At 37.6% G+C, this 18354-nt stretch overlaps 4 protein-coding genes across 11 annotated transcripts; 2 read left to right on the top strand and 2 right to left on the bottom strand.

Moving 5' to 3' along the window:
* Positions 1 to 15: 15 nt before the first annotated feature.
* Positions 16 to 4973, top strand: LOC103866403 (DNA ligase 1). Of its 5 annotated transcripts, none has more exons than XR_001958525.2 (13): positions 35 to 143; positions 879 to 1880; positions 1957 to 1990; positions 2094 to 2173; positions 2312 to 2371; positions 2451 to 2561; positions 2661 to 2741; positions 2824 to 2907; positions 3006 to 3483; positions 3693 to 3796; positions 3938 to 3968; positions 4064 to 4469; positions 4530 to 4973. XR_001958525.2 is itself a non-coding variant. In XM_033281431.1 (13 exons), the coding sequence occupies exons 2-13, from the start codon at positions 891 to 893 to the stop codon at positions 4405 to 4407; spliced, it is 2367 nt and encodes a 788-aa protein (XP_033137322.1). In that variant the 5' UTR covers positions 35 to 143; positions 879 to 890; the 3' UTR covers positions 4408 to 4973. The 5 variants fall into 5 exon arrangements, 4 of the variants coding, with proteins under 4 accessions (XP_018514419.1, XP_033137322.1, XP_033137319.1 ...); XM_033281431.1 differs by having other exon boundaries at positions 3006 to 3082; positions 3113 to 3483; positions 4064 to 4973; XM_018658903.2 differs by having other exon boundaries at positions 16 to 143; positions 890 to 1880; positions 4064 to 4973.
* LOC103866394 lies at positions 43 to 8695 on the top strand. 2 transcript variants are annotated; one of them, XM_033281456.1, is made up of 6 exons: positions 43 to 58; positions 6257 to 6695; positions 7171 to 7256; positions 7327 to 7632; positions 7851 to 7934; positions 8033 to 8695. In XM_033281456.1, exons 2-6 carry the CDS (start codon positions 6321 to 6323, stop codon positions 8511 to 8513), a joined length of 1332 nt encoding a protein of 443 aa, XP_033137347.1. In that variant the 5' UTR covers positions 43 to 58; positions 6257 to 6320; the 3' UTR covers positions 8514 to 8695. The 2 variants fall into 2 exon arrangements, with proteins under 2 accessions (XP_033137347.1, XP_009142555.1); XM_009144307.3 differs by lacking the exon at positions 43 to 58 and having other exon boundaries at positions 6210 to 6695.
* Positions 8696 to 8705: 10 nt separating this feature from the next.
* LOC103866384 (serine/threonine-protein kinase D6PKL1) lies at positions 8706 to 11531 on the bottom strand. 3 transcript variants are annotated; one of them, XM_033281451.1, is made up of 3 exons: positions 11166 to 11531; positions 9764 to 10547; positions 8706 to 9688 (listed from the first exon to the last, which is right to left on the bottom strand). In XM_033281451.1, exons 2-3 carry the CDS (start codon positions 10447 to 10449, stop codon positions 8833 to 8835), a joined length of 1542 nt encoding a protein of 513 aa, XP_033137342.1. In that variant the 5' UTR covers positions 10450 to 10547; positions 11166 to 11531; the 3' UTR covers positions 8706 to 8832. The 3 variants fall into 3 exon arrangements, with proteins under 3 accessions (XP_033137342.1, XP_009142543.1, XP_033137338.1); XM_009144295.3 differs by having other exon boundaries at positions 9764 to 10518; positions 11166 to 11530; XM_033281447.1 differs by having other exon boundaries at positions 9764 to 10518; positions 11161 to 11528.
* Positions 11532 to 13135: 1604 nt separating this feature from the next.
* On the bottom strand, positions 13136 to 17013 carry LOC103866374 (25S rRNA (cytosine-C(5))-methyltransferase nop2). Its single transcript, XM_009144284.2, has 16 exons — positions 16516 to 17013; positions 16326 to 16389; positions 16106 to 16239; positions 15918 to 16001; positions 15748 to 15822; positions 15600 to 15671; positions 15429 to 15502; positions 15169 to 15221; positions 14970 to 15079; positions 14718 to 14786; positions 14551 to 14625; positions 14331 to 14423; positions 14161 to 14240; positions 13983 to 14082; positions 13565 to 13854; positions 13136 to 13491 (listed from the first exon to the last, which is right to left on the bottom strand). Exons 1-16 carry the CDS (start codon positions 17011 to 17013, stop codon positions 13434 to 13436), a joined length of 1929 nt encoding a protein of 642 aa, XP_009142532.2. The 3' UTR covers positions 13136 to 13433.
* Between the last annotated feature and the right edge of the window lie 1341 nt (positions 17014 to 18354).

Here is an 18354-nt window from a genome sequence, read left to right as displayed (position 1 = left end):
GTATTTAAAAACTGGTTCCGTGTCCGAATACATACTTTCACTTCTCTCTCTCTCTCTCCTCAAAACGCTATCGAAGAAAAAGCTATTTGTTCTGTCTCGAGAGGAAGAGAAAAAAACTCAGTGCTGAGTCTTGGGACAGTGAGGTGAGATTCCAAAGTCTTCTCCTTTAGAACCCTTTGGATAATCTTTATCAACTGTATATGTTTCGTGATTTGTTTGAAGTCACATGCTCTTTGTGTGCTGTTAAAGCTGGGACGAGAAGTTAGGGTTTCTCATGTGCTTCGTTGATCTGTGAATTTCGATGTTTTTGAGAAGTTATTGTCTCTCTCTTTGATTAATGCATGAATTTTTAGAGATTTAAGTGAAAAAAGCGATGACTTTATGTGTTTCTCTGAATTTGTGTGATGTAAGCTGAAGTGATCTCTATGGTTTATAGCGTGTGGTTTGATTTATCTATCTAGATCTTTGTTTTCATCCAGAATGCATTGGAAAATTAGGATAAAGGTTGAACCTGTGTGATTTTCAGATTTGATTTCTTTAATGTTTTCCTAGATTTTTTTCCTATTTTGATCATTCTTGTTCAGATCTAAAGTAGGAGTAAGAGATTTATTGTGGAACACACATGAGATCTAACTTGAATATCTCTTCAAGGTTTCTTGTTTACTCTATTGTTGACCAATTATTATCCTAAAGTTTAGTATTTTATTTGCATACATGCCAAGTCAATTCGTTTTACATGTTCTGTATAAGATTGAGTTATTGTTTTGTTTAGTCTTTGGGTGTGGCTTTAGTTCAGCAGATGTTGAATTTGCTTATAGGGGAGCATGAATTATTGTTATCGCAGCAATTTTGATTATCTTTACTGATTTGTCATGCAACCTTTGGTAAGAATGGGAGAAGAGGATTCAAAGGCAGCCGTTGAGCCAACAGCAACAAAGACTACTTCTCTTGAAAAGCCATCAGAGGCTGTGGCAGGAAACAAGGAGGAGAATGCTGGAGGAAAGGAAACACAAGAAGTTAAGAAAGGTGAGGAGAAGGCTGAACCTGAGAAAATGGAGATAGATGCTGAGGCTGAAAAAATGGAAGAAGATGCTTCGGTCACCAAAGATGAGGGACAGGCAGAGGCGACCAACATGGATGAGGATGAGGATGCTGATGGAAAGAAAAAGCAAACTGATGATGGTGTTTCTGGAGGTGGTAAGGTGAAAGATACTGTAATGAAGGAAAATGTGGAATCTAAAGACAGCGACAATGTCAAAGATGATGAAAAGCAAGAGACTAAAGATGCAGCAGACCACAAGAAAGCTGGGAAAGAATCAGAGGAGGACGTAAAAGATGAAGGTGAAAAAGCAAATGGAACAAAACAGGAGGAGGAGAAGCTGGTAGATGGAGACAAAGGGACAGAAAACACTGAAAATGTGGAGACTGTGGATGAAGATAAAGAGGTGCAGACTGTGGAGGAAGACCCAAAAGTGGAGACTGTGGATGAAAAGGAGAAGGAGGATAGTGCAAAAGAGCAGAATGAAGAGGGCTTGGTTGAGGAAGAAAAAGAAGTGGAAGAAGATAAAATAGAGAAAGTTGAAGAGGGAACTGTAAAGGATGAGGATGACAAGGAAGATGAAAAAGAAGAGATAAAAGATGACAAGGAAGATGAAAAAGCTGAGAGCGGTGATGACAAGGAAGATGAGAAAGAAGAGAGCAAGGGTTCTAAAAAGCGTGGTAAGGGAAAGAGTTCTGGGAAGAAGGTTAACGAGAAGACAAAAAAGGATACAGAACCCAAGACTCCTTTCTCTGACCGCCCTGTGCGTGAGCGGAAATCTGTTGAGAGGCTTGTCGCAGTGATTGATAGAGACTCCTCCAAAGAGTTCCATATTGAAAAGGTTTTGCCAATACTTTCTTGAGATTAGTTGAACTTCATTGCTAAACGTGTTCATAATTATCTTTTGAATATTACAGGGGAAAGGTGCATATCTCAAAGATATTCCCAACGGTATGTTCCTGCAAACCAAAACTAAATATTCCTTTGTTGGTTCTGTTTTGTTCATATAATATGTAGTTGAGATGAAAAATATAACTTGAATGTTTCTCTGTAGTTGCATACAAGGTAACTAGGAAGAAGTCGGATGAAATTTTGAAGTTGCTGCACACAATTCTATTTGCGAGGAGAGGGAAGGTGAGTGTCTTTTTCCGCCACTCTAATAGTTAAACTTCTAAATTGTCAATCACAGGCTTACTCTTGTGGGTTTGAACTCAAGTGCTGCTGCACTCTTATGTTAGCCTCATGTTTTATATATGACTCTTTCTTAAACAGGCTGCTCAGATCAAGACAAACATATTGGGATTCTCAGGCTTTGTTTGGCATGGAAATGAGGTGTGTGATATCACACATAGAAGGTTGTTTTAAGCATAGCTATGGTCTGTATATAATTTTTTGTCTTTGGTGTTTGCAGGAAAAGGCAAGAGAGAAAATAAAAGAAAAGCTTGATAAATGTAACAAAGAAAAACTGTGGGAGTTTTGCGATGTGTTTGACATACATGTTTCCAAGGCTACAACAAAGAAGGTCAGTATGGTTATAAATGTAGGCAAGTTTATGATTATTCATTTCCTTATTTAATCAAATAATTCTAACTTATTATGGCATATGTTTTCTCAAACACAGGAAGATATTATTACAAAACTGATTGAGTTTTTGGAGAAACCTCATGTGAAAAGCGACGTTGCAGCTAATGAGAAAGATAAGGTATTTGGGTGTTAGAAACGTTGTTTATATAGAGTTTTCTTTGTGCATGTTCCATTCTCCTAACATTTTTCCGTTGAAACAGTCAAGTACTGGAGCTAAGCGCAAGAGAACTCCCAAGCAAAGCTCGCCTGCTGCTGGGAGTTCATCCTCCAAACGATCAGCAAAGGTATCAATGCGTAGCTTAGAGTCTCAGTATTACTTATCTGCAAATGTACATCACTCTTCCAGATAGATCTAATTGTATTATTTCCACTGCCTTTTCAGAGAAAACGAAAGTCTGGAGAAGGAACAAAGGCTGCCAAAAAGATTTTAGCTGATTCTGAAGATGAGTCTGAAGAGGAGAAAGAGGAAGAAGAGAAGGAGAAGAATGCAGAAGAGGAAGTTAAGAACAAAGAGGAGGAGAATGAAAACGGTATTCCTGACAAATCTGAGGATGAGGCACCTCAGCCTTCTGAAAGCGATGAGAAAGATGATTCTGAGGAACATTCTGAGGAAGAAACGCCAAAGAAGAAGCGTCGTTCGAAAGTGTCAGCTGGGAAGAAAGAATCAGCAGGGAGAGCTAGAAGCAAGAAACCTGCAGTTGCTGCAAAGTCAAGTCCACCTGAGAAAGTTACACAGAAGCGATCATCAGCAAAACGAAAGAAGACAGATGATGACAGTGATGCAAGTCCAAAGGCGTCTTCTAAGAGGAAGAAGTCTGAAAAAGCTACCAAGGCCCCAGCCCCTTCAAAAGAGAAGCCAGGTTTGGATTTTATCCTGTTTATTTTTGTCTTCCAGTAAAGATAATCGGTCAGGTAGAATACATCATGTGTGTGTGAGTGTAGGGGTTTATCAGATGCATTGGAGAGAATCTTATTCCTTGATGAACTCCATTTGCAGAAGCTAACTTATACTGCAGCCACTAATGTTTTCTGACATCATTTTTTTTATCTGTGTTTTTGCTTATGCTAGAAGTAAAAAGTGCTGGAAAAGGAAAAGAGAAAACCAAAGGGCCAAGCGATAAAGTGCTGAAAAAAGCGATCGTTGAGATTTTGAAAAGGGTGGATTTTAATACGGTGAGTTAATTTCTCAACCTTTTAATGGCATTCTGCATTTTCTGAAAGCTATTTAGAGTTTGTTGTAAAATATCTATACAAACTATATATACCTTTTATACCTAGATAACCTTATGGTTGATCATTGTTGTTATTCTTCAGGCTACATTCACGGACATCCTCAAAGAACTGGGTATGAACAGATTGGTTTCATTAATTTCTTTGTGGTTAGATTCTGTTTTTATGTATGTAAAATATATAATATACATTGTTTCACTCATATCTCAGGTAAGGACTTCAAAGAAGATCTCACCCCAAGAAAGTCATCTATAAAGGTGATGATCCAAAGCGAGCTCACCAAACTAGCAGAAGAGGTTGATGAACAAGAGGAAGTGGAGAAGAAGAAAGAAGATGATGCAGAGAAGGAGAAAGCAGTAGGGTCTGCTTCTGCTGAGGAGGAGGAGGAGAAGAAAGAAGAGAATGCAGAGAAGGAGGAGAAGGAGAAAGCAGGAGGGTCTGCTGTTGCTGAGGAGGTGAAGGAAGGAGATCATGGAGAGAAGGAGAAAGCAGGAGGGTCTACTGGGGCTGAGGAGGTGAAGAAAGAAGCGAGTGCAGAGAAGGAGAAAGCATGAGGGTCTACTGGTGCTCAAGAGGAGAAGAAAGAAGAGAGTGCAGAGAAGGAGAAAGCAGGAGGGTCTACCGGTGCTGAGGAGGTGAAGAAAGGAGATTATGCAGAGAAGGAGAAAGCAGGAGGGTCTGCTGGTGCTGAGGAGGTGAAAGCCTAAACTTCTTTTTAGTCACATACCGAGACTCTTTTTCTCTCTTTCTCTCTCTCTCTCTCTCTCTCTCTCTCTCTCTCTAGCCTACCATTTAATCACAGGCACTGTTGCCTGATGCATAGTGCAAATGTACAAGTTAAAAACTGTGGGTGTAATATTTTGTTGTTGTTTTGTTTGAGTCTGGATTGCGCAAACCAGTTTTACTTTTGGTAGAGACAAGAGGAAGTTTAGCTGCTTGCATAGCCAAAGGATAGGGTTGCTTGTATGTCTATATACATATACCATTTAGCATAAAAGCCTCCTTGGATTGTCGTTTGATTTGTGAGGCTTACTTTTCAGACATTGTCCAGTTTTCTTTTAGTTTCCTTCTTCGGGTACAAAGGAGGAGGTCAAGGGTAATAAATGAATAAATATGATTACCTTGCTTCCCTTTTTGTTTTCATGTTGGTATGTGAATATAAAGATATACGTAAAGGATTGAAACTGTTGCTGCTGTTACAATTAGAGTACTTCTGTGACTGTTTACAATTGTTGCGACTTTGGCTTTCATAAACTTTAGGCTTTAAGAAGTTGACTGTTACTTAAAAAAAAGTCTAAAGCCACTAAATACTGGCTATTGTAAAACTTGAACGTAACAAGATAAAGTTTAATAAAAATGACTTTAAAGGTTTTAGAACGAACTCTGATTGGCTACATATTGTGGCTGTAAAAACTTTATAAGCAGTAAAAGTCTCAACAGCCTAATCCGTAATCGGACCTTAACCAGATTGTTTTGCAATGTGACATTACAAATACACACCAATGGCTAAGCATGGAGAACTAATAACACTTGTTCAGGCTTAAACCATTATGGCTGCTGTGCTCTATTAGTAGACGGTCTACTGACAAAACAAGTTAAGCCTAGCTAAAGCTGAAGGTTTGGAACCTGATTCTTGATGGATACTGACATTTTTTCCTTCACTGATCTTTAACTGTCGATTACAATCAACAACATACAATAGAAACTCTATAAATTAATACTCAATAAATTAATAAATACTATAAACTAATAAAAAAATTTGCTCCCGAGTTGGGCTGGTTCAAAACATGACAAAAATCCAAAGTTTTTTTTTTTTTTTTGTAAATTATTAACTCTATAAATTAATAAAATAGCATAGTCCCAACATTATTAATTTACAAAATCCAATGTTTCGCTAACTCCGGTCTTCCAGGCTGAGCCGGCATCGTCATGAACCTCTACTACCAGATTTATGGTCGCACAGACCAGTCTTGCTTCTTTGGTGGCGACTGAATGGTCGTGACGACCGATCCCAGCAGCGGTGGTGCATGCGTCTACGTTCGTTGCCTTTATCCCTCCTCCTCAAGCAACGATGGTTCTGATGTAGACCTACACAGTTCATAACATATTGGTTAACAAAGAACATCTAAACAGGAACCTAAGCTCAGTTTCTTTCAATGTCTCAAAGTTTTCTCTCTTAGAAATCAACAAAAGAATGCAAAACTGCTTTAAAGTAACTTAAATAAGCTTATTGAGTGGTAGAGAAGTAGGAGTCATAGGAGCTCCCTTTAGTTAATGAGGTAAACCGAAGACTTTACCGGCTCGATTGCCAAATAGAATATCGGTTAGTACATAACCGGAGTTAAAAAGAATACTTTGGGGACCTCTCAGTAGAGAATCACCACTGAAACTGAAACATTCACTTCTCTCTCTCTCCTCTCCGCTCCAGAGTTTTCAGTTTCGATCTATCAAAAGTTTCGAACTTTAAATGGCAAGTGGAAGAGACAGAGACGACCCTTTATCCTTCACCAGCAACCCATCGTCGGCCTCCTCTCCGGTCACCGTATCCGATTACCTCGACAACTTCGGCGAGCCCACTTCTCGCTCCGGGAGCTTCCAAAGCGAGAGCTTGCTCGGCGGAGGCGGCGGAGATAGCAGTAACGACGCCGATTACGGATTCGCTCGTCCCGATTTCCGATCGGAGCAACTCGCTGGGACCGTTCAGTTCTACGAGAGGCATGTTTTCCTCTGCTACAAGAAGCCTTCCGTGTGGCCCGCCAGGATCGAGGCGGCGGAGTTCGATCGGTTGCCTAGGCTGCTCTCTGCTGCTGTATCGGCCAGGAAAGGCAGCATGAAGAAGGAGGTGAGTTTGATGTTAACTTGAATAGAGTGTGGCTTGTTTCATATATGTATTTAGGTCTGATTGATTCCAATAGTTTTGAGATCTATTTGAGCTCATTTACTCTCATTTGGAGATCTTTATGGTAAAAAAAAAAGAGACTTGCTTTCTGTTGTTTTGGGTTAGTTAAGGTATATCTGTTTAAGGTCTTTTAAATGGATCATCAAAATCATTCTTACCATGGGACTGTTGGGGTTTAGGTATGGGTCAGTTAAGGCAAAGTGTCTGTCTATATATGGTAAGAATCTATATAATATGGGATCATAGAACATACAAGCCAGCTTTCGAGCCTTTATGTCAGTGGTGGAATTTATGTGGGAGTGGTGTCTCTGATTTATGATAGTAGATTGATTGCTTACTCTTAGTGTGTGGCTTCTTGTGATCTTTGCATCAGTTATTAATATCTTTTTTTTTAACCTATGTGCCTTGCCATTTGTAGACTCGACTCACAATATGCGAGGGCCATGATGGAACAGAGACATCCAATGGTGATGTACTTATCTTTCCTGATATGATCAGATACAGGTAAGGGTCCAAATATTCTTTAACAGTCGAGGCTCATTTATTGACAGTTTTGTTTCTATAATAACTGCAGAAGGTTGACTCATTTTGATGTGGACACATTTGTGGAAGAGGTGCTTGTGAAGGATGGTGAATGGCTTCCTGGAAATCCTGAAATGCTTAAAGGCTCATATGTCTTTGTCTGTTCCCATGGATCCCGAGACCGGCGATGTGGTGTTTGTGGGCCGCCGTTGGTTAGTAGATTCAGAGAAGAACTTGAGTTTTATGGTCTTCAAGGTAAAGTGTCAGTTAGCCCATGTTCTCACATTGGTGGTCACAAATACGCTGGGAATGTTATCATCTACCAATCAAAGATCCACAGGAAAGTCACAGGACACTGGTAAGGGAACTACAGATTTAAGCTACATTCATCTTTTCTTTATCTAGTTTACTGAGATCAAGAATGCATTTGAAAAAGAGCTGGTTTCATGAAATATTGTGATCTAGTAATTGGTTCTTCAAAACTAAAAATGGACTTAGAATATCAGAAGTTCTCTGCAATGTCCGAACTAATCAAACCATATTTTTGAGTTGATGATTGGTCTCTCTTGTGTCAAGGTATGGTTACGTGCAACCAGATGATGTACATGTTCTCTTGGAGAAGCATATCATCAAAGGGGAGATTGTAGACCGGCTATGGAGGTAAGTTAAAAGTTTCTGGCTCACACAGTTTCTGGCTCACACAGTTTCCAAATCACTTGGTAAATAGTAAAAAAACATTGTTACTTTCTGATTTCTAGGGGTGAAATGGGTCTATCAGAAGAAGACCAGAAGAAAACTCAAGAAAGACGGTTGCAGGTAAACGGTGCTGGCCATACAGTTAAGAACAACGGGAAAGTCACTCAGGAATCATCATCAGCTCACAGCGCCGATGTTTCCTGCTGCCAGTCAGGAGCTGCAGAATCTAATGGTTGTTGCCAACAAAACGGGAACAGCTCCTCCACGTGTTGTCAAGACGCAACTCTGATGTTGTCTCTGGAAACCTCGGAAGATAATCAACTTGAAAATGAGAACAACACTGAGAAGCTTACACCGGGAAGAAAAACTGCGGAAAAGACTTTCTTCAGAATAAATAGTGTCAAAGGATCTTCAACACGTAAGGTTTGCGCAATACCAACATGGTTAGAGAGCTGGGAGCGAGAAGATACGTATGCCGCTCTTGCTGTTGTCTGCGCTGCTGCTTCTGTGGTTGTTGCCTATACTTGCTACAAACAGTTATAATGAAGAAGTTTGTAGCCTAAGATGATTGTGTATTGTGTTTTGTTTCTGCTTTTAAACTACATGTCCCCTTCGTTTCAAGAGGAGGGTGATGTTAGTACTGTTTGGTAATATGTATCCAGTTTAAACTCTGTCCTACTACTTTGCAAGATTGATCTAAATGACAAGACTCTTGATAGATGAAATCATTCAGAATTTTCAAAAAATAGCATTGACAAAGAACTAAAAACTCTTCAAGTATTAAACTGAGTTGCACATTGTTGATAACGGTTTGATAATCAATTTGATAAAAATCTAATGGCAGTTTGCTTACTGAAAAATCTCAAAAGAAATCAAAGTCCAGATAACTACTCTGATCAGACTTCACACTGGAAGATGTGGCTGGTGCAGGAGTAGCAGGAGCACTCTCAAATTCAACCTGCTTCGGTATCTCTGGAGGGCTTGCGCATCTAACCAATGCCCAATTCACTCCTTCAAAGAAAGGATGTTGCTTAATCTCGGTGGCACCACGCTTATACGCTAACCTATGCTGAGGCTCCTTCACAAGCAGACTCCTAATCAAATCCCTAGCAGCAAAACTGACAACTGGAGATTCAGGGAAACGCAGAGGCTGACCCACAACGTTGAAGAGCGTTGCTCTGTTTCCAGACCCTTTAAAAGGTGTTTTACCAAACAATAGCTCGTACAGAAAGATCCCAAAAGTCCACCAATCAACCGCACTCCCATGCCCTTCACCTTTGATGATCTCAGGAGCTAAGTACTCATGCGTGCCAACAAATGACATCGAGCGAGCGCTTGTGGGCTCAGCGATGAGTTCAGGCAACGGAGTCACCTGGTTTCCAGTTTCGGTTTTCGTTTTCTTGTCCTTCTTGTCTTTCTTGGATTTACTTGAGAAAAACCGTGGAGAAAAGCATGTCGTTGGAGCAGACATGCAAGATGGTTGCTGGATGCAAGCAGGTTGCGCACAGTTACCAGAGTTCCTTTGCAAGGCTTCAGAGACGAGAGTGGTTGATCTGACCACTGTGGGGCTAACGGTACACCTCAAGGAGAGGTCGAAGTCGGTAAGCATCACATGTCCATCATCTCTAACAAGAACATTCTCTGGCTTCAAATCTCGGTATATGATCCCAAGCATGTGAAGATACTCCATTGCAAGTAGCACCTCCGCTACATAAAACCTGTAAAAAGGTAATAAGACCAATATGATTCAACACAACATTAACTTGATTATATGATTTTAAAGAAAGTCTTACTTTGCTGCTTGTTCTATGAACCGCTTCCCGGGCTGTCTTTGGCGAAGGGTATGCAAGTCACCTCCAGGACAGAACTCCATAACCAAACACGAGAACTTCTCAGTCTCGAAATGACTATACAAAGTCGGGAGAAAAGGATGGTCAAGACACTGCAGTATCTCCCTCTCGGTCTGAACTCTAAGAAGCTTTTTACGGCTAGCCAAAGCTCCTTTGTCCATCACCTTCATCGCAAAATAGCACCTCGTTCCATGCAGCTCAGCGAGGTGGACAGTTCCGATATCTCCACCCCCTACCCTCTTCAGGAGCCTAAAATGGTTCAAACCCAAAGAACCCTGTTTCGCTCTAACAACTTGTATCGCTTCCCATCTCACGTCATTCGCCTTGTGAGGCTTGTTGGTGCTTAAACCGCTGCATGTACTCTCATCACTGATATCACTGCTTGTGCTTGGTCTGTACGTGTTGCGCTTTCCGGTCTCGGCAAGATCAGAATGTTCGTTAAGTTTAACTTCTCCACTTGATTTACTACCACCGCTTTGAGCCATAGACAGAGTTGAAGACACTTGATCTGCCAAAGTGCTGACTGAGATACTTTGGCTGGAACTGGAAACAGATGCTTCCGAGGTTTTCTCATCGTCCTTTTCCTTGTTATGTTCTAAAAGAACTCCAGTACCAGACTTCGAGGCCATGATTGATAAACTATCTACTTAGAACCCAAAGAGCTTCTCCTGCCTCCAGTTATCACTGTTGTGACCGATCTGAAATAAGCAAAACATAGCGTCTGTTACTTTGCAACAAAAGAAAAACAGTTTACAACAATGGGTCTCATAGCTTATTAGGACAATAATTAAAACATTTCAAATTTAGATAAGATAAAGTAGGGCTAGTTAGTAATAAAGAAACATACTTTTAACATACAGGTGAGCAGATAAGCTCCATAAACGCTTAAAAAAAACAGAAGACAAACTCATAAAGAAAACCATGCCTTAATCATTGTAAAAACATCAAGCGTTATCCGTCAATTAACACTGAGAAATGTAAAATTATAAATCTTCACACAGAAAACAACAGGTCTAAAAAGAAAGAAGCTTTAGCTCTATACCGTTATGGATCTCGAGCTCAAAGTTACAGTGACAATCATCAATTCAGAAAAAAAATCACAACCAGACACTTACTCAACCAAAAGTGATTCACTATTTCCACAAACATTCTGATTCTCCAATGAAACTGATAAAAAAACATAAACCATAACCAGACACTTCATGCAAAGATCCTAGATTTCAAACAGATCTCAAGAAAGTAAGAACAATTAAGCAAAGCTCTTTTGGATCTGGAGAGAAACAACAAAAAAAGAAAGAAAACAAAGAAGGGAAATTAACGAGAAATACCAAAAAAAAAACATTACCTTTAGGAGAGGAGGATCTTGATACAAAATTGTTCTCAGGAATTGAGAAGAGGAAGAAGAAAAGATGGTATTAAAAGGAAGAAGAGGAGGGGCTTTATTAATCATATATTGCTAAAGAGGAAGATGAGGAACTCATCACCTTCCTTCCTTCAATGGCAATGAAATGAATAGAGAGAGATATGAATGAGAGAGTGAGTGAAAAAGAGAGTTGGGTCTACCATGAAAAGCAGAGGTGGGTCAAAGCAAAAGTTTTCGACTCTTTTTTTAGGGCTTTTCAATTTCCTTTTTTTCTTTACTTTCCATGTTTGTATATTTCCCAAAACTCGAATTCATACACAAATGTCTCCTCAACTTTCGAGAGTTGCTCATATGCCTTGCAATTTGGTCATCACATTTATTAAATTAAAAAACTCTATAAATTAATAAAGCTGGAACTCTGATATTTTATTAATTTATTTAAAAAATATTCTAGATTTTTCAAATTTAAAATATACTTTTATAAAATAAAAATATATATTTATTTTCTAATTTTTTAAAAAATTACATTATTGTATATGTATTAACTAAATTTTAAAAGTTAATCTTTTATATTATTTATCATATTATTTGTTGTATGTATTAATTATTAATTTATGATTTTGATGAAGCCATATAATTACATACACTTTAAAAAAATTAATTTCGATTTTTGTCATATTTTAAATCGGTTTAACTTAAGATCAAATTTTTTTATTAATTTATGTATGTAACTAGTTTATTAATTTATGTGAAATGACTTATTCTATTAATTCAAACAAAAATTCACTATTTGACATGAATATAATGAAATACTCATTTTACCAATTCCAAAAATAATTAGATAAAATACAAAGAAAACTATTACATAACAATTGTTAATGAATAAATAAAATGAATTTCATTATATTTTTTTATTTTTATTATTTTTGTTTTTATTCCAGTCCTATTATTCCATTTATTTTTATTTTATTAATTCATATTAGTTTATAGTTACATCATACTCCCTCTGTTTCATATTAAGTGTCATTGTAAATAAAAAAATCGTTGCAAAATAAGTGTCGTTTTAGTATTTCAATGCAGAATTTATTAATTTTATTTTTCAGTTTATTTTTCTATTAGTTGAAATATGGTTATGTGTGAGTATTGATGTTTTTATATAAAAAATATAAAAATTAAATATATTTTTAATTCATGTGCACAAATATAAAATGACACGTAATATGAAACAGAAGAAATATATGTTTATTAATTTATCGAATATTAATTTATAGAGTTTGTGCTTTATATTTGCAATGTTCCTGAACTGTTATGAAAACTATGCAAGACAATAAATAATTATATGCAAGAATGATGTAAAAAGTAAATGTTATATGAAAAATGTATCCAATCCATTACGTTGTACATACATTTTGCAGCAACAAGGTTTTCTAGGAATTAATATTTACTTTTTACCTTTAAAAGCTGTATGTTTCCGGTTGCATAGGAATCTGTTTTCAGAGTTCTTTATACGATTTTGGAATATCCATATGTAAAGTGCATACATCAATTATACAATGATACTTTTTCTCAATGTGTGTTTGTGTACTGTGTACAGCCAGGATAATATGTGCTGAAAATCTAAAAGATACTAACAAGAAGATTAGTTAAGAGAAGTTAATGTTAAAGGTCCCCAAAGAGAATCTGACAAAAGATATATCAAGAGTCATGTATCACAAGTCCCGCTTTAGAAAACCTTCACATCTCCCCCTAACAATGAACAGCTCACTCCCAATTCCCTCTGTTTCAATTTCATCAGATTGATTCCCTCATTCTATCCTTTTATGTTGTGTAATGGACCCCAATCGACCAAACTTTATCTATTTATTAGAAGAGTTGATGTGATCAGAAAAATCCATAGTCTGTGATAAACACTTTTGTGGTTACCCTGTGACAAAAGTGGGGACTCATTTTGATTTTTTTTCAACTAATTTATAATTCCACAATGGAAAAAGATACTAAGAACAGATCCACACAAAACAATCTTATGAGATTGATACAAAACTTTTGTTGGACATGCATGCAACTTGTCCACAAGAGTGTCACTGTTTCTTTCCCATGGTTTTAAGTTATCCAACTCAGTTGATTAAACAAAATACAAAGCCATTGTATACTGCAACAGATACCTTAGCCTCAGCCAACGAAGCCTCCTTTCTTGTTTCCTTTGCCATGACCAGAACACCAATTGACTGTTCTCCAATATGCATCAAGAACTTATCTTCTCCCAGGCTCCTTAGTATTCTTCTCTCTCATGACTTTTCTTTTATCTTCCCTGCAACATATTCAACTATTAGATACATATGATTCAACAATATAAAGCAGGAAAAACACTAGAAATCTTTTACCTAGCTTGTGCAATTTCAGCCTTCCATTGTGATCTCTTCTTCTTTTGCTTCCTGGGTCCTTCCGCATTAGCATTTTCGGTTTTGAAGTTTTTGTTCTTTTTGCCTTTGTTGTTCGCCTTTGAGATTGGAATTCTTTGTTTGTTCTTGACTACATTGGCTCCGGAAGGTTTCTTCAGCTCCTTAATGGACTCATCATCGTCATCTTCATCACTAGACAACTGAGCTTGCTCTTTTGTTTCAACCGGCTCATCACCTTCTGAAGCCTTCGTTTCATTGCTCATCTTCTTCAGCTGCAGGACAAATAAAAGAGAGAAATACCTTATCAATTTGAGCACTATGATATTTTTCAAAGAACATATATTCTAGTATCTCTCGGGGGAAAAAGCTGATCACAGGCTAAACCTCAAGTGTATAATACCTTTGCCACAAAGAATCCGTCCATGTTGTGTACGTGGGGATAGAAACGTCTAGTTTTCTCCAAAGTAGGGTGGAACCGGTGTTCTCTAAATCTGGTAAATCTGATGACATGAAGCAAAACATTTGTAGTTAGACGAAAGAGCATGGAACGTTCCTAAGCAGATGAAAATGTATCTTACCCTGCTTGCCCAAAATCAAGTCCACATGGAACGAGTTTGACATCCCTCTTTTTTAAGGCATAATCGATTACAGCTTCGTTCTGCATAATTTTGTTGTATAAATCAAAATACTCACTCATGCGCAGGATTAAAACAGCGGAACAAAAGAAAAGAAATTCCGGTTAACTAACCTCAGGAATCATAATGGAGCATGTTGAGTAAACAATATATCCACCGGTTTTGGATTCGGCATCCACCAAATCAATCGCAGCAAGTATAAGTTGCTATGCAAAAAAAAGAGGAGAGATTATAGTTAGCCTCATGCATCATTCTTGAACTAAGGTGTTCAAACAATTCTCATCATTAAAAAATCGTTAGGGAATGTAAAGAGTAATAAAGGCCCAGACATACCTTTTGCAAATCAGCAAATTTCCTTATGTCATTGGCACTTTTGGAAGTTTTAACTGATTCATCTTTTGATATAACCTGCATTATGTAGAAGAAGACATAAGACATAAAGTTAAGGACATGGAGAAAAACTTAAGAGACGATAAGAGGGCCGAAAGAAAGTTTCTTACTCCGGTTCCACTGCAAGGAGCATCCAACAATACTCTATCTACCGAGTTCGGACCAAAAACCTTGGGTAGCTGAGAGGAAAACAAAATGGTATAAACAAGAACTGCAATGCGAATAGTAGAGAAGGTGTCCGTAAAATTTTAGTTCCATGATACAGTTTTGTCAGTAACTTTTCATTTGGTAGAGCTCATGGTCTACAAATAGTTTGCAGAATTTAATATCCTCAAGTATGTATATAGGTTCAAGAAGCTAACCTCTCTTCCATCATAGTTACAAACTATGGTATTTGTCACCCCCATGCGATGCAGATTGGCAGTGAGTGACTTAAGCCTAGGTACTTTCATCTCGTTTGCATATATTATGCCTGGTCACAATTATCATCATAACGTTAGGATAACCAACTAAAAATAAAAATTAGAGGTTAAGAGGACAAAGAAACCAATGAATGCATACCAGTATTCTTCATTAGGGAAGCAACATAAGTTGTTTTACCACCAGGGGCAGCACTGCAGGCATAGAGTATAAAGACCTTGTTATATATATATATATATATCACACTAAACTAATTGCATCTCCTACGTAATGGAGCATTCATATTGACTAGTCCGTTTCTAATAGCACTTTGAATTACAAGACATGATACAAATCACAAACATGCACTTGAAAATCAACATAAGGTACAACTTTGTTCAGCATAGGTACAATAAACTTACGCCATGTCCACAACGCGCTCGTTCTCTCGAGGAGCAAGAGCCATCACTGGCAAGAAGGAACTAGCACTTTGCAACTGCAAATGCACCAAGAAAAGACATAAGAAAACAAGTACATGATACCCGTAAAGTAAGCATGAGCTGGAAGTACAAAAAGATCAAGAAAACACTTACCATATAGAAACCAGCCAAATATTCAGGAGTTGCACCAATTGGAACTTGTGAATCATAAACGACAAGTCCAACCTATAATTTTTAATCACAGGATTAGTTACAGAATGTCCACAAAATAGGACGAACACAATCTTCAAACACAACTTACTTTTGACCACTTGCTTAATGGGTCTAGATTAACTCCTCTGTTCAAAAGTACATCAGCCAGATCCCGTCTCCGAGTCTGCCAAAATAAACATCACCATATAATTATACCCCAACAGTTGAGAAACACTTAAATCAAGACACTTCTGAGTATAACAGTACAACCAAGTTCACCTTAAGAGTGTTGGTACGTATAGAAGTAGGCCTTTGCTTTTCAAAAGCTTGGATTAGTTCCATGAGTTCAACAGGAGGAAACATCTGCCAAAATTACCCCATTTCACCATATGTGAGTAACAAAATTAGCTAGCGCTTAGATCAAAGAGAGTGAACATAAAAGTGAAGTCAGAGATAAGCGAAAAAACCTCAACAAGAGTTCCAATAAGAAACTCGTTATAGCCGTAATAAGAACCCAGATCAGCCTTAAGCTGTTCAACAAACTCCTTCCTCTTGACTCCTTCTGGCCTCAAATCCTTAAAATTCGACAGCACTCTAACAACTGAAACACATATTAAGTAACATCAAGCAACGGAAAAAAGGCTGATTCCCTAGGAAGAATCTTAAAATTCAGAAAATGTTACTCACTCTCTTTTATCCTAGTTTGCAAGGTAGGAAGATCTGGTGGCCCACTTGCCTCTTCTTCAAGTTCCTGAACAATGTAGAATAATAACAATTGGAATGCTCATTGATCATTTCAACAAAAACCAACAAATAACCATTGCAAAATATAAAAAAAAGGAATGAATTTGATTTGTAACATTCAAAAAGAGTGTACCTTTTTGGTTGGTAGGCGAAACTCATCAGGTTGCTCCTTAATGTTCATCTGCAATTCATCTTTTGCATCTTGCTCCTGCCTTTCACGTTCGTCATCAATAGCTTTACTTTCCTTCTCGATATCTGACTCATCAGAGTCAGAATCAGAACCCAAAGTTCCCTTTTCCTCATCGCTACCACCAAGAAAGTCGTCATCCGAGGGCTCTTCTTCTTCTTCTTCTTCTTCTTCGTCACCATCTGAGAAAAGGTCAGAACCCAATTCATCTCCTTCATCAGACTCTTCACTCACTTCTTCTTCTTCTTCTTCTTCCTCTTCCTCCTCATCATTAGAAACTTCAGGCTTCTCATCCGAAACACCTTTCCTCTGTTTCTTCAACGGAGGCTTATGGGACTTCATCGCCTTCTTCGGTGGAGGCGTGGGATTCGATTTAGTCCGCTTAATCAGTGGAGGAGTCTGCGACTTAGCTCCCTTCTGCTTGTTACGCGTAAGAGCAGGCATGGCGACGGTTTCTTACGACTTTGGGTTTATTGCGGCGAAGGTTTAGCAGAGCTACTATGTAAGAAGAGGAGCTTTGGTAAGAAGACAGGGTTTAAAGTTTAAACAACGCTGTTTAGTGGGCTTATTTGTATGAAATTAACTCTTAATGGGCCATAGTTAAAGATATTACTTGCTAGCCCATTAAATTGTGTTCCATCTATTGAATTTGACATGTCTTAGCGTATAGTGTATAGATAGCGTTTATGTCAGTGTCACTCTTGGCATTTTCAATAATTCGTGTATGCATTATTAGCCAGCTTAATTTTATTTAGTGTTGAACATTAATGCAAAGCTTATTAGTTCGTTTAGAGTTTGACATGCCGCATGCGTGTAGTAGAAACTTCACAACAAAATCATCATGCATGCTCCGTCGTTACCCATGCATGAATACTGCGATAATGAAACTAAATTTACTTATTTAAACAGGTTTTAACTTTTGAATTAAGTTTTGAGAAAAAGACAAAAATAGCATTAAATCAAGTTTTTGTTCCCAAACTAGCACTCAAGGCCAAAAGTCACAAAAATAGCACTTAAGGGGTGGGGTTTAGGGTTTAGAATTCAGGGTTTAGGGTTTAGAGTTTAGGTTTTAGGGTTTAGAGTTGAGAAGTGAGGTTTTGGGGATAAGATTTCAAATTTTGAAAAATAAAAAAATTTAAATTTTTCAAAAGATAAAATGCTATTTTGGTCATTTTAATTTTTGAATGTTATTTTTGTGATATAAACTTAGAAATGTGTTATTTTGGAGATTTGCCCTTAAATTTTCCGTCAATAATTGGTTTTATGCCTTTCAGGATCTTTTTGAGATCAAATGAGCAAAAATCGGTCATTAATTAGGCTAAGGAAAGATCACCAAATAACACTATATTTCTATTGATCCAGTTCGTTGGGTTTCTGTTTCAGTTGTATTATGACAACGTATAATCACATTTAAATATAAAGTTTTTGGTCGAAAAGTAAGACTTCTTTAAAAACGCAAAATGAAAAAAACACGAATTTTATTCTGGTGAATTCTGATCCTTATAGCTGTAAAAAATTTAGTTCAATGATTGGTTGAACAAAATTGCATAATTCTATTGTGAATTATGATTTTTGCGGGTCTAATTATCAGTTCACAAAAGCCCTTTTTCAAAAAAAAAAAATTATCAGTTCACAAACTTAGTATCATAGACGTTGACGTGAAACCGATTGAATAAGACAGTAGCTATAGAAACAAAAACTCGAATAAACGTGGAACGTCAGAAGCATGCGTATAATATTGAATCACCGATGGATTATGGAAACTATGATACTTATACATAATAT

The sequence above is a fragment of the Brassica rapa genome, chromosome A01 (assembly GCF_000309985.2).
Source record: "Brassica rapa cultivar Chiifu-401-42 chromosome A01, CAAS_Brap_v3.01, whole genome shotgun sequence".
Classification (NCBI taxonomy): domain Eukaryota; kingdom Viridiplantae; phylum Streptophyta; class Magnoliopsida; order Brassicales; family Brassicaceae; genus Brassica; species Brassica rapa.
Note: the sequence above shows the minus strand (reverse complement) of the source record. Positions and strands in the feature narration are given on the sequence as shown.

What these genes read in the sequence shown, in the direction of transcription:
- LOC103866403 (XM_018658903.2), top strand. Translation starts at nt 891, where the DNA reads ATGGGAGAAGAGGATTCAAAGGCAGCCGTTGAGCCAACAGCAACAAAG. An exon ending in CCCTTCAAAAGAGAAGCCAG is followed by an intron (nt 3,484 to 3,692) that starts GTTTGGATTTTA and finishes TGCTTATGCTAG; the next exon opens with AAGTAAAAAGTGCTGGAAAA. An exon ending in GGACATCCTCAAAGAACTGG is followed by an intron (nt 3,969 to 4,063) that starts GTATGAACAGAT and finishes CTCATATCTCAG; the next exon opens with GTAAGGACTTCAAAGAAGAT.
- LOC103866394 (XM_033281456.1), top strand. Translation starts at nt 6,321, where the DNA reads ATGGCAAGTGGAAGAGACAGAGACGACCCTTTATCCTTCACCAGCAAC. An exon ending in AAGGCAGCATGAAGAAGGAG is followed by an intron (nt 6,696 to 7,170) that starts GTGAGTTTGATG and finishes TGCCATTTGTAG; the next exon opens with ACTCGACTCACAATATGCGA. An exon ending in AGGAAAGTCACAGGACACTG is followed by an intron (nt 7,633 to 7,850) that starts GTAAGGGAACTA and finishes TCTTGTGTCAAG; the next exon opens with GTATGGTTACGTGCAACCAG.
- LOC103866384 (XM_033281451.1), bottom strand. Translation starts at nt 10,449, where the DNA reads ATGGCCTCGAAGTCTGGTACTGGAGTTCTTTTAGAACATAACAAGGAA. An exon ending in TTCATAGAACAAGCAGCAAA is followed by an intron (nt 9,689 to 9,763) that starts GTAAGACTTTCT and finishes ACCTTTTTACAG; the next exon opens with GTTTTATGTAGCGGAGGTGC.
- LOC103866374 (XM_009144284.2), bottom strand. Translation starts at nt 17,013, where the DNA reads ATGCCTGCTCTTACGCGTAACAAGCAGAAGGGAGCTAAGTCGCAGACT. An exon ending in CTCCTTGCAGTGGAACCGGA is followed by an intron (nt 14,626 to 14,717) that starts GTAAGAAACTTT and finishes TACATAATGCAG; the next exon opens with GTTATATCAAAAGATGAATC. An exon ending in CTTGATTTTGGGCAAGCAGG is followed by an intron (nt 14,083 to 14,160) that starts GTAAGATACATT and finishes TCATGTCATCAG; the next exon opens with ATTTACCAGATTTAGAGAAC.